Source organism: Podarcis liolepis (genome assembly GCF_965112155.1).
Source record: "Podarcis liolepis genome assembly, chromosome: 7".
Classification (NCBI taxonomy): domain Eukaryota; kingdom Metazoa; phylum Chordata; class Lepidosauria; order Squamata; family Lacertidae; genus Podarcis; species Podarcis liolepis.
Genome location: NC_139561.1, coordinates 52,462,173 through 52,475,881, shown reverse-complemented (window position 1 = coordinate 52,475,881; position 13,709 = coordinate 52,462,173). Strand labels below are relative to the sequence as shown.

General features: G+C 42.6%; 1 protein-coding gene across 2 annotated transcripts in view; it reads right to left on the bottom strand.

Annotated features, from left to right (window-relative positions):
* CMIP (c-Maf inducing protein) overlaps positions 1–13,709 on the bottom strand; it is a 144,787-nt gene that overhangs the window by 27,195 nt on the left and 103,883 nt on the right. Inside the window, exons 1-3 of one of the 2 annotated variants that reach the window (XM_083514969.1) lie at positions 11,932–12,379; positions 8,150–8,311; positions 4,546–4,587 (exon numbers count right to left, since the gene is read on the bottom strand). In XM_083514969.1, coding sequence (XP_083371095.1) covers positions 4,546–4,587; positions 8,150–8,311; positions 11,932–11,943 — 216 coding nt within the window. In that variant the 5' untranslated portion in view covers positions 11,944–12,379. Of the gene's footprint in view, positions 1–4,545; positions 4,588–8,149; positions 8,312–11,931; positions 12,380–13,709 lie in introns of those variants that run through there. The other variant, XM_083514968.1, reaches the window with a different exon arrangement.

Here is a 13,709-nt window from a genome sequence, read left to right as displayed (position 1 = left end):
GCATATTACATGAATATATTATGTAAAATAAGTAAGTTCTCATTTACCAATATCAATAAGTACATACAAATGTTGATTACTTATTATTTTTTCCATCATTCACACCAACATAATAAATTAGTCTTGACATTATTGCATAACCCCATAATTTACTTAATCATTCATTCATCGTTTGTGTGTAATCATCTTTCCAGTTTTCTTATAAAGTATCTATATGTAAAAGACGAAAACCATTTAAATAATAATTAAAGCAGCATCTGTCTAGTATTAATTTGCTTGCAACCCAAAACAGAAAAACAAATGTTAGGTACAGCGGTACAGGTACTGCGGTACAGCAAACACTGTACAAATTAAAACACTGTTAAGCCCCTAGACTCTGTCAAGCACAGAGGTAGCCATAGGGCCCAGGGATGGCAGGGGCCTGGGGCTAGGGTTCCAGCACTGGGAGAAAAGAATCCAAGGAGGCAGATAATGTAGACTAAGACAATAGTCAGGATACTAGGGAAGCACACTAAAGTAAGGGGGCCCCCACACTGCTTATTTAGTTTGCTGGTTTGCCAAGGATGCCAGAGCACCAGTTAGTGGAGTAGAGGTAAGATGCTTGAGGCTGGTTTCTGGAGGCTCTGATTTGACCCCCCCCCTTCTCCCCCCTTCTTGATGCCTTAGAAGCATCAACCCACTATAAAGTTTATAAAAGAAAGCAAACAACTAATAACAAAACCATGTGACAGGCTGGCAATTAGGGTAGTTCTCCATAATGCCTAACCACATTTGGGGCAGCAAATTCATTTCTAACCTTTTGTGCTGCCAGTGCAAAGAAAGCTACCTTGCAAGTCACATTTGTGTCCCTGTCAGCAGGATGATGACACGTTTTCACACAACATTTCACAAATGTTACTATGGCAAGTCAGAATTCCTGCTAGTGGAACATACAGATGAAGCTGTAGTAAACTGGAAGCACATACAGGGATTTCCATCCCCTCTGCTTTCTAACTTTCACAAACTAACATTCAATAGAGGTGAGTAAGTAAGAAAATTTTCAGACTATTAACTTGATAAGACTTATTTTCAAAGGCTGCTCAAAGATGCTTCTTGCAAAGTCGGGGGCCACATGCTGGTGGTGGGCGGGGCCAGAGGCAAAAGTGGGCAAAGCAAGAAATGCAATTTTTACCTTTATACAGTAGGCAAGTTTCTACACATGCTCTCACACACCCCTCTACACTACACCCAGGCAAGCAAAAGAGGCAACATCAGAGTTCAATGACTCCTTAAAGGTAAAAGGACCCCTGGCCATTAGGTCCAGCTCATCTTGCTTTATTGGCCGAGGGAGCCGGCGTACAGCTGTGGCCAGTATGACTAAGCCGCTTCTGGCGAACCAGAGTAGCGCACGGAAACGCCGTTTACCTTCCTGCCGGAGCAGTACCTATTTATCTACTTGCACTTTGACGTGCTTTCGAACTGCTAGGTTGGCAGGAGCAGGGACTGAGCAACGGGAGCTCACCCTGTCGCGGGGATTCAAACCGCCGACCTTCTGATCGGCAAGTCCTAGGCTCTGTGGTTTAACCCACAGCGCCACCTGTGTCCCATTCAATGATTCCTTACAGCTAGGCAAAATCGGTGTACGAATCAGGGCCAGTGAGGGGTGTGGCCTGCAGAGAGTCCCAAGGGCCAGGCAGAGAGACCCGGAGGGCCACACTTGGCCCCTAGACCTGGCACTCCCCACCCTGCTGCAAAAAAGCTAAACTCTCCATATTTTGTGCAGGGGAGTCTCAGAGCTTTGCTGCTTTTTGTGGAAATTACTCAGTCAAAACAAGATGTTTGCTGTACCTACACCCTGGGCCATCCTTTCTCTGCCCATCACTAGGCAACTCAATGTGGTTACATACAGTAAATATATTAAAGGTTTATAGCTGCTGTGGTGCATGTAATGACATTATGTCACTGCTGCCTTCATTGTAAATTACAGCGTTGCTGGAACAAAAGATTCTCAGTATCCGGGGAGGCCCTTGGGCCTTTCTATCCCTGAACTATGGGATTCCTGGTATCAGTTTACAAAGTTGATCTCTTTAAGCACAACACCTGGGACACTTTGTGTTAAATCTTTCAAACGCCAGAAGTTTGCACACATTTATTTACCTAACAGAATTTGTATACAGTTTAAGAGTAAATGAAATCTCTACGCAGCTTACAAAGAACGTACAATATGCATCAAATTTGTCATTAAGAGTCACAAGTTAAAAACAAGTCTGTTTTTATATAATAAATAATAATAATAATAATAATAATAATAATAATAATAATTTTTATTTATACCCCACACTCCCCAGCCAAGGCCGTGTATATATAAATAAACCAGTAACAGAAATAAAACCAACAAATTAAATACATACATTATAACCTAAAAATATGCGTTGACTTTACATGTCTGGGTAGGCTTGCCTAAACAAAAAAAAGTTTTTAGCAGGTGCTGAAAAGAGTACAGCAATGGTGCCTGCCTAATGTCAATGGGAGGGGAGTTCGAGAGGGCAGGAGGCGTGACAGTGAAGGATCAGTTCCTTACAAGTGCAGTAGCAACATTGTGTGGTACATTGTGAGTAGCACAAACAGAAGAGGTCAAGTGGGCACAAATGGGTAACGGAATCCTTCAGGCAAACTGGCCCCAGGTCGTTAAGGATTCTATATGCCAATAAGGAGGAGCAGATCTGAAGTTTGGGGGCTGCTCTTGGATTCAACCCTGTCACTGGAGGCTCAGGTGGTTAGGAGTGCCTTTTCCAGCTGTTCACACTTCATTCTGTTTTATTATTTATTCTACATTGCCTCCCCCTATGTTACCATATTATTGCCACCTGGAGAGGCCCATTTGCACTATGGCACAATAAAAGCAGAACAACACCCCAGGTACAACGTTTGTGGTATAAAAAGTTATAGGATTTTTGCAGGAAACAATGGGGCAAGCACCCTGAACCTCCATCCTGCTGCTGCTGAACTCCAAATCAGGACAGCAGAGAACATTTGCTCTTGTTTTTCAGTGGCCCACCCCACCCCTCAAAGGGCATTCTGACTATACTGCTGGCAGGTAATAACAGGGAGCACAAATTAACCTATTTGGGATCGAAAGGAAATGTTAACTGTGGCTTTGGAAACGGATTGCCATGACAACCACCCAGCTCAACTGGGCTCCCGAGTGGTGGCTAAGTGCAAAATTCACACCTGGCGACAGCTGTGCTCTGCTGTCGTGTTGCTTTTACTGGAAGATTTGCCGAGACATGATATGATCAGGTGATAGCAACATCCTATATTGGATTACCGAGTAAATCTCTTGGAAATCGCCAGTGGCCGAAATTAAATTAGAATGAGGGGAGGCAATTTTCACCTCTCTAACAAATTGCTAGCATCATTAGGATCTATTTAGTTATTTATTTATTTTTAATGGCTCTATGGAGAGGAGAAATACTTACTTTTCCTCTTATTTAACTATCAAACCAGAAACATTTGGGATTAGATATTTATGCAGGAAACGGGTGAGGTCAGGAGTCAAAAATTGTGGATTTAGCTTTAGGCATGGGTCATGTTCACAATAGGAATGGAAGGAACTGTCAGTGTCAGTTTTCTCAGCATCTCATTGTTCCAATCTTAAATTCAGTTCTCCACATTTTACAGCAAATTGCAAATTATTATTTTTTAAACCCTCATGAAAATTCACCAGCATTTTACTGCAATTTTCTCCCAGGGAACACATTTTTATATGCAGTTTTGCCTAATGTAAACATTTTTGCAAGGAATTCCCCCTAATATAATGCATTATGCACACACCTTCCCCTAAAGTTTGCACTTTTCGCAAACATTGTTTGCCTGTGGTATGGCCTAGTGAGAGTTCCGAGGGCCAGACAGAGAGACTTGGAGGACCACATGAAGTTTCCCACTGCTTAGCTTAGGGCAGTGTAGCATCAATGAGGAGCAAAGAGGCCACAATCCCCTCTCTGAGAGCCCACACATTTGCTTGCTTGAGTCCAGCCATTGCTTGTCTTAATGTTACATGTGAGGAGGCTTTCAATACAGTGCTATTTTTAAGAAATGTATTACGTTTGCCCAATTGCAGCAGGTCAAGTCAGTAATAATGCAAAAACTGACCAAAAAAAACTGCTGAAAAAAGCCCTGATGGAACAAACACAAATTAACTAGGCAAAGTGAACATCTCATATGTATTTATGATCTGTCCCCATACCTGCTAGAACCAACAGGTCCTGAAACAGTCAGGAGTGTGGCCTAGAGTAGAATTTATAACCATGGCCTCCTCAAACGTAGACCCCCCCCCCAAGTAATTTAGGAACTGCATTTTTGTTAGGATGTACATAAAAACTCTCATGTGCTCATGAAACTAACATTCCAAATTTCTTTGTGGTAGTGAGGAGAAACCCTGAGAATGAAACCAGTTTTAGATCTATAGTAGAACAGTACAGAAAAATGAGCAGAAGAAAAAAAATGGGGAAAAGGTAAGCAAAACTAAATGAAGTTAACGACAAAAATATGTTACTCCATACTCACCACAATAATGTTTTCATGCTCTTGAGTGGTTAAGTTATTATTCTGAAAGGGGAAAACAAATGAGAAAATCAGCAAGCAAGCCTGCTTTGTTTTTGTTCTTTTTTAACTCTGGGTAGGCTTGCAAGTCCTTTTCCCTTAAGCGTCCTGTCTTGAAGAGTGGCCAATATGGCACAGTCTTAAAAGAGTGGCCCATCAGCCCCCATATGTTCTAGCACCCATCCCTTTGTCCTGCATAGAGTTCAAGACTGGACCTGAAGAGCATCCCATCCAAGCACAGGCCCCAGAGCAGGGGTTGGCAGATGGTACCACAGCAGCACCTGGGTGATTTGCAGTGGATCTGTAAGAGTTTCTAACTTCCAGTGATCAGTGACAACCAAAAAGACTGTTCATCCCACCCCCACTAATTTTGGGCTGCTGGGGTTAGGTGGTATCAATACTGGATTTTTGTGTGAAAGCAAAGACAGCGAGCTCAGCTTTGGTCCTGAATCTGTGGCCTGCAGGTGAAAATTTGCATGTGTATATGCAGGTCAACTTGGTCTTCATAACTGAATAATGTCTCCCATACCAAAGGTGTCTGTCCAAGTCAACAACCCACAATGAACATTTCTGGATAACTTATGCCCAGTCGAACCATGTAGCCAAGTACTGTTGGCTCTGACTGACAAAAGCTTTCCAAAATAAAAAAAATTCCTTCCAGTAGCACGTTAAAGACCAACTAAGTTAGTTCTTGGTATGAGCTTTCGTGTGCATGCACACTTCTTCAGATGCACACTGAAGAAGTGTGCATGCACACGAAAGCTCATACCAAGAACTAACTTAGTTGGTCTTTATGGTGCTACTGGAAGGAATTTTTTTATTTTGACTATGGCAGACCAACACGGCTACCTATCTGTAACTAAAAGCTTTCCAGTTATTCAAAGTTAGTTCTACTCAGAATAGACCCACTGAAACAAACAGGCATCACTAACTTAAGCCCATTAATTTCAATGGAACTATTCTGTGTACACAGCATAGTTACAACAGCACTCTCGTAACTTTTCCCCTTACTATCCAAGATCTTTAACTGGGACTTTATGTTTGAATGTGCTCCACCACTAAGCTCTGGCAGGAATGGGCAACATGCTCCCCGCCAGATGTTGTTGGACTACAACTCCAATCATCCCTGACCACTGGGTTCATTTTGGCTGGGACTGGTGGAAGCTGTAGTTCAGCAACAGCTGGAGGGCTGTTGGCTACCTCTGGGCTATGGCTTCTCCCCTTACACATTTTCCTAAGTGGGAGAGGGAACACAGCTCAGCAGCAGAACCTGTGCTTTTGATGCAAAAGATCCTAGCTTCAACCCTTGACAACGCTAGAGTTTACTCCCACAAGAAGCAGTGAAGGTCACCCACTTGGATGGAGTTAAGAGAGGATAAGATGAATTGAGGGAGGATAAGGCTATCAATGACTACTGGCTACTATAGCTATGTTCTGCCTCTGCTGTCGGAGGCAGTATGTCTCGGAATACCAGTTGCTAAGAATCACAAGTGGGATGAGTGGTCTTGTGCTCAGGTCAGCCTGAGCACCTGGTTGGCCACTGTGAGAACAGGAAGCTAGACCAGACGGGCCCTTCTTGAGTCCTTATTTCTATGGAAAAAGGGGTCTTGAGTAAGATCTTGGCTAGCAGCTGACAGAAAAGGCCTCTGCCTAAGACCCTGGAGAGCCACTGCCAGTCCGAGTAGCCACTATTTATTTGTTTGGACATTTATATCTCACCTTCCAATGATAAAATCATACTCAAGGCAGCTTGCAATAAATATATCACAACAAAATTAAAAGCAAACCTAGCAATAAAGCAAACTGCAGTAGCGCAGCATCATAAATTGCTGTCGTAAAAAAAGCAGCAGGCCGAAGCACTGAGCTAGATGGACCAAGAGTCTGACCTAGTATAAGGCAGCTTTTGGTATCTGACTACTCTGTGTGCATCTGCTCCCACACAGGAACATAGAAAATTGCCTTATACCATGTTATTGGGCATCTAGCTTAGTATTGTCAACACTGACTGGCAGCAGCTCTCCAGAGTTTCAGACAGAGGGCATTCCCAGCCCTACCTGGAGATTGCCAGGGATTGAACCTGGGGCCTTTTGCATGCAAGGCAGATGCTCTGCAGTTGAGCTGCAGATCTTGCTATATTTCTATTAACCAAGTTTGGTCTATAGTGGCACAAAACCCGCCTGCACATCTCACAGACAAGGTTCATACACAGAATGCTATCATGGTGCATGGCTGATAGTATGGGAGCAGGGCCTTTCTTGTGTCTCTCTGGAATCAGTTGGTCTAATGAGACCTGCTCCATCCTAATATTAACAATTTTTAGGAAAATGTAGAAGACCTGTTTTACTTTGCTCAAACTCTGAATAGTTGCTTTTTTTATAAAAAAACGGCATTTTCCCTTACAGTATGGACAAGGTCTCATTTATTTCAAAAGGAAAGAGCCCGGCAATGAACCTCGTTTTAAAAGAGGACTGGTTCCTGGCATTTGCAGAACCTGAGATGCGAGGCAAAATGTACAGACACTACCTTTCTCATGTCTACTTCCCTAATTCAGTGTTTTAGTCCCTTGCCTGTTCCCCTGGAAAAAGTCCTATGGACACTCATTCTTCAAAGTGCTTCCCTTTAGCTGGAACATGCCCCATTTATCAGGGATGGGCAACTTTGGAGTTGTATTTGACTCTTACTCTGAGAATATCTATTGAAATGAATGAACTTAAGTTAGCCATGGCCATTAATTTCAGTGGGTCTACTCTGAGTAGGAGTATTATGGAATACCACCCACTGGCTCTGTGGCCACATGCAGCCCTCAGCTGAATCCCACGTGGCTCTTGTTTAATTTCAAAAGCCTTCTGTTTCTTTCCTGGCAGCCCACTAGATGAGGAAGGGGTGCAGAAGAGAGGGAGGATGGTCACACACATGCTTTGGCCATCAGCCTACACGTGGCCCCCAGAAGACCACCCTCAAGATAGTGGGTCCCTCAACAGTTGCCCTATATATTTTGTGCATCTGACTATGTGAGCTGCAGTCTACAAAAGCCTACAAGACAATCAATCGTTACATCTATGGTTCTTTGTTTTCTCACTATGACAGACTAAAATGGTTTTTCCTCTGGAAGTTACGCATTTTGAAGGAATTGCTGTTTATATTTATATAAATATAAACTGATTGCACATTTACCAGTTTTCTGGGTTTATTTGGAGCTTTGACAGAGGAGGCAGGAGTATATGGCATTCAAAAAACAAATAAATGCCCAATATCCTTCAACAGCTGTTCACATAGTCTGCTTTTCAAATCATTTCTTATCCTCTGCATGGTTTGCCTGTGTTTTTCTAACCTTCCCACCTCCCTCCACCCAGCTCGTTAATGAATATGGCAAAACAGTGCAAAGATGCTCCACGTGTGCCTGCCTACATGCAAATTTGGGGTGACCCAACAAATTGGGAGTCCTGGTTTGGACAAGGTAAACAGCTGCACGCAATCACTTCTCCAAAGATATTGTTTGGCATTGGATATCCAGGTACACATTTGAGACTTAACATTTTTTAACAGAAAAGAGCCGCACAAAGTTTACCTCTGAGAGCAACTTGGAAACAATCTCCAGTGGAGCCTGATGAATCGATTCATCCTGCAAAGGTGACGTTAGCGCCATGTCCACCAAGGTCCGGATCTCCTTCAGAACCACCTCCAAGCGGCTTGGGTTACTCAGAACCTTCTTATACTTGTAGATCTTTTTCTAGGAGAATAAATAAAATAAAAGCCACACAAATTCGGGTGTAAGGTTATTTAAAAAAAAGGGGGGGGGGAATGCAAGATAAGCAACTTTCCACATGCCATATGGTCAAAATGTTCTATGCTTCCTGCTTCTAGCTCTGCAGGTGTGTGGGGGGGGGGAACCCTAAAAAGAACTAAGGAAAGAGGAAGCAATATTTTACTCTGTGGTGGAAAATTACATTATTATTTTTCTGTTTTGGGGTTTTGCTTGTTTTGTTTCTCTTTAGGGTTTTAGAAAACAGATACGTAATGGCCTGATTCACACAACAAATATTTGGCTCAATAAACCCAAATTAAAGGTAACTAATGTGCATAGGGAATTCCACCCCACCCCCTTTACATCAAGGATTGGAAACTTGGACTCCGGATGCTGTTAGACTCCAGCTCCCATCAGCCCCACAAAGTGTGGGCAGTGGCCAGGGATGATGGGAACTGTAGTCCAACAACATCTTACAGACCGAAGGGTCTCCATCCCTGCTTTACATTAAAATACAGATCAGGAATTAAATGCAAAAGTAAGGTTCTGTTATTATTATTGTGATTACATTGTTCTGATTTTGTGGCTTTAAATGTTGGACACCATGGGAAAATATGATATTTTGAATGGCTAATAACGCCAGTAAACAAACAAACAAACGAATGAATGAATAATTAAGGATATGGGTCCTCCAAACAGTTTTCCACACATTCCCCGCCCCCCACATTGTAGTACTTTAGCAAAGCTTGATGTCATCAGAAAACCAGGATTCTTAATGGATGTCAAAGTTATTAGAAATTATAGGTAAATGTAGCCTCCCGTTTGCATAGACAGTATGCCTCCAATAACCATTTGTAGTAGGAAACTGTATTTTAGGAACAACTTTGACATTTCTGATGCCCTTGAAGCAGCCATGGTGTCATATGGGTGTCACCATCATTTCGTAAAGCTTTCTGGTTGATCTGGGAGCATCTGGTGCTGCAATATTCCTAGAACTGGGCAGGGGTAGACCTGATCAGAAAGTTGGATGGTAGATCACTGAAGGCCCCATGGGTTAGAATTGGGGTAAAAATAAAACAATTTAGCCATGTTCAAAATGGGTTTTTATATCCCAGTCACTGAGGCCCTTTTCAGAGATGGAAAACTTCTCAGCATAATAAACCTAAGCAATAATCTCTTCCATACCCACTTTTCTGAGGTGCCCACTTTATGGTTCTGTTTTATCATTTACAGAGCAGAGAGCATTACAGCCTTTTATCTTGTTCATCTTACAGCCTGATGTGATGAGTTTTCCATTGGCTAATGCAGCTTGGTTGATTTCGAGAACAGTGGATGCCTGATCTATGTTTATTTGCTCATCAATCAATGTCCCCCCCCCCCCAGATGGCATCTCGGTTTATGCTTAATAATAATAATAATATAAAAAGCAAGGCCATTTCTCTACCCCAAAGGCAGCAGAAAAACAAAGGGGGGAGGAGGGGAGGAGTCTGTGTAGCCTATGCCACAGGTTTTCACTTTTATGGGTTTGGTCTTCGAAAACAACCAAGCTTGAAAAACCATGCCAACGGCTGATTTAATTAGAGTTGGCCTTTGAATTAAAATTCTATGCAAATAAAGAGAGGCAAAAAAAAGCACCACTTTAACCATCAGGCTGAAGGCCAGAAAACAACACTTTAATAACAAAACCACACAAAGGCCTTCATGTCTACATACTGCACACCGCCAAATGCAACCTTTTGAGTTACATTGACCAGGTTTTGCAAAATTATTGGGATAGCTCAGTTGGTAAAGCATGAGACTCTTCGTCTCAGAGTCGTGGGTTCAAGCCCCATGTTGCACGCTCAGGGGGTTGGACTAGATGATCCTCATGGTCCTTTCTAACTCCACAATTATATGATTCTAAGAGATCCTCTTACAGCAGCCTCCCCATATCTGGTGCCCTCCTGGTGGTTTGGCCCACAGCTCCCATCAACCCCAGTCAGTGCCACCTGGAACTGATGTGAGTTGTGGACTAAAACATCTGAAGGGCACCAGGGTTGGAGAGCTTTCTTTAAAGAATGCAACTCTTCTACCCTGGCCTCTGACATCTGATATGTAGATTTTCAGGACCTAACCTATATTTTGTTATTGCATTTTTAATTTTTTTTTTTGCAATTTTAAGTTTTTAAAACTGGCTTCAATGTTGTATTTTCAATTGTTGTAACCTGCCCTGGGACCTTGGGGTGAAGAGTGTGTAATCAACAACAACAACAACAAAACAACAACAGACACTATTGGGCAGGTGGATGTAAATTAGTGAAGATGCCGACCTCTTAGCCTTGTTTCTTTGTCATCTCCCTTGCTTCCGGACAATTGTCTCCCTGTAATGTTGGCCATCCCGCCCTGAACTTCCCATATTTCTCTCGCACATGCACTATTGAGTCCTACAGACCCGCTCAGTGGATCTTGCTCTGAGTAAGTTAGAAATCTGCCTTATAGACTGCATCAAATCAGTGATCCTAGGCAAAGTCATCCATCTATTAATGCATGCATTTATTCAGTCAAATGAATTACAAACCTTTCATTGTTTGCCAATACCAAAGCAGTATATAATGTAAAAACCATAAACTACAACAAAACGGGAGATTTAAAATAAATAAATAAATCAGTGAGCAATGAACAACAACGCTACATAGGGCTGGTATCATGTGCACGATTATGAACAGGATTGGAACTAAACAAACAAAAAACAGAACCTAAAATCAAACAGTAAAAGATATGAGTATCAGAGGTGACCTGCCCCGCTTTTGTAGTCTCCCCTTCAGAAGGTTGGACGCTCCTTCTGGTGTGTCTTTCACCTGCCCTGTAATGCCTTCTATTTACCCATTTGTATGCCACCCCTAGCCTCCTCAATAGAATTCTCAGGGTACATTTCTATCTTCCCCTTCTCCCCACTCTTGAGGACAAGAGGAAATCATTTCTGGGATATCAAAACAACAACAACAAGGGTAAAATGCTATTTATTAATGCTGGAGGTATCAATAGTAAGTCTTTTGCACCCAGTGCAACTGTGTTGCATCTGGAAGACTGACAAAACTGGGGGGTCAGAGACCACTTTGCAGACAGCCACTGGCCCATAAAAGGCTGTGCCCCAATGAATTTCTTTGCCTTTAAAAGCTTCTACTTTAAGGCTGTTCGTAACACTATTAATTGTACTTACAAGCACATTCTTCTATAACAGCTAAAAACACGATTCCCTTGACCATAAAGCAGAAATTGTCACTGCAATCGTGCAACAAGCAACCACAATTTCCAAACAGTGCATCTATTCCACAGCTATTTCTGTGGTTACCCCACGCCCAATTTTCTTTCCCAAGCTCTTTCTAGGTTTTCCATAAAGCACCGAATAAAAGCAAATGGGTTTTCAGATTTGCAGGCTGTATATTTCTGCCTGATTGGAGCCTAGGGGAAGAAAAAGGCCCCAACAGATTCTCATCCTGTATAGCCTCCCTGGTTCAGAAAGTAAAGCAGAACGAGAAAAGCTAAAACAGAAAAACAGACAATATATCCATAAAACCAATCCAGGCCCCCGACACTCCTCACCCCCAAATCCCAACCCCTTGCACCTCAGAATCCATTCGCGAAGCCGACCTCCAGCGCTGAATTTTCTAATCTGGCAGAGATCTGCTCAGGAAGAACTGTTGGCACTGAGCGATGCTGGCCGTTTGGATGCAGATGCCAAATTTACCCTTTGCAACTCTTTTTCTTTTTAAAAAAAATGTTTGTTTTTTTAAAAAAGGCCTGCACCAAGTTCTCTGCACAGCCTTACAAAAAAAAATAATCCTTAGAGACTTGAAAACAAAACACCAAACCCTCTGGAGCTGCAGTTCAAAGGAAGAAGTGAACAAAACTGTCTGCTGTTGAAGAAAGACCTGGAACGACTGGTTGGCGATGCCCAAAAGATATTGTTTGAAGCAGAGCTTAGAGCTTCAGGGTTAATCTCGCTAGACTCCCACTGTGGAAGAGTCACAAGGAGAGGAAGATCAATTTCTCTCCCTCCCTCCTCTCTCCACTTCAGCTCTTGGGGCCAGAGGAGTTTAAATATGCTTGCACATTGCACTGTTATCTTTTGCAAAATGTGGGCGGAAATACACAACAGCCCTCTAGAGACCTCAACCCCAGTATCTTGAATTTGCTCCTGGATGCAATTCTGCTTTTCTCAGCAGAAACACTCGAGGCGCTCGGTGGCACTCAACTGCTATCTTGTACTCACAATGTGCAAATACAGACAACCATTTACCAGCTGGTACTGACCACTCTCAACTTACGCGGGGGGGGGGGGGGTACATTCTGGGGATAGCATACAAAATCACATATAATCAAAACAAACCATTTAAAAACCGGGAAATGGTCCATAAAAAGCAATGTAAACTCTTCATGCACCCTACAAACACTCGCCCAAGGATGCTATCATTCTCCGATTACCCCTCCAAACCCTCTTCCAAGATGAGTGCAATGATGGGTAGGATTGCTGATTTTGCCCCCTTCTCTCCCACCCCCTGCCCCTTTCTTCCTGGATGTCTGCCCCCCTTTTTTTGGCCAAGCTGAATTCACGCAAGTTAAATGTGCGTAAGTTGTGAGTTGACTGCACATATATGCATAGGAAACCTGTCTTATGCCAGGTCTGGGCTGCTCAAGAGGACCTATTTATTGAGCATTCATCACAATTGGCTTGCACAAAGCTTACATGGAGGTTAGGTTATAGCTGGTATTTACTAAGCATTTATTCGGATTTGTTTGTGGAGATGCTGTACAACAATGACTATTAATCCCGAAGTGCTTGTTGGGTGTTTATACGCCTTCCCATTAATTATCCATTCATTCCACACATTCTAAAGCATTTCCCCATAACTTTTCTAACTGCAAAAAAAGTCTCTCTTTTTTAAGTGATCTGTTGTGCAAGGGCAACAGAACACTTTAATCCATTTTTAACTGCACAAACCTGAATATCCTGGCACACAGTTGAATCGCTCCCACAAAATACAGTCTAGAGGCACCTTTAGTCTATCCAACCTAGTACTGTCTATTTTGACTGGCAGCACCTCTGAAGAGTTTCTGGCAGAGCCTTTCCCATCACCTGACAATGTTCGCCTCTGCCTTATTTCAGGGCTGTGAGAGCAGATTTCTGGTGCTCAACTCCAAAACAAGACAACAGCAAACATACACCTGTTTTTTTTTTAATTCTGCCCCCTCTATTTTTTCAGCACATTCTGACTTCAGTGCTATTGTATAATTTTAACTGGAAGCACAAATTAACCAAGTTGCTCTATGAATTAGAAAGGAACTGTAGCAGTTGCTTAAGAAACTGACACTAAGGCAGCAATTCTACATGTATGTCTTACTC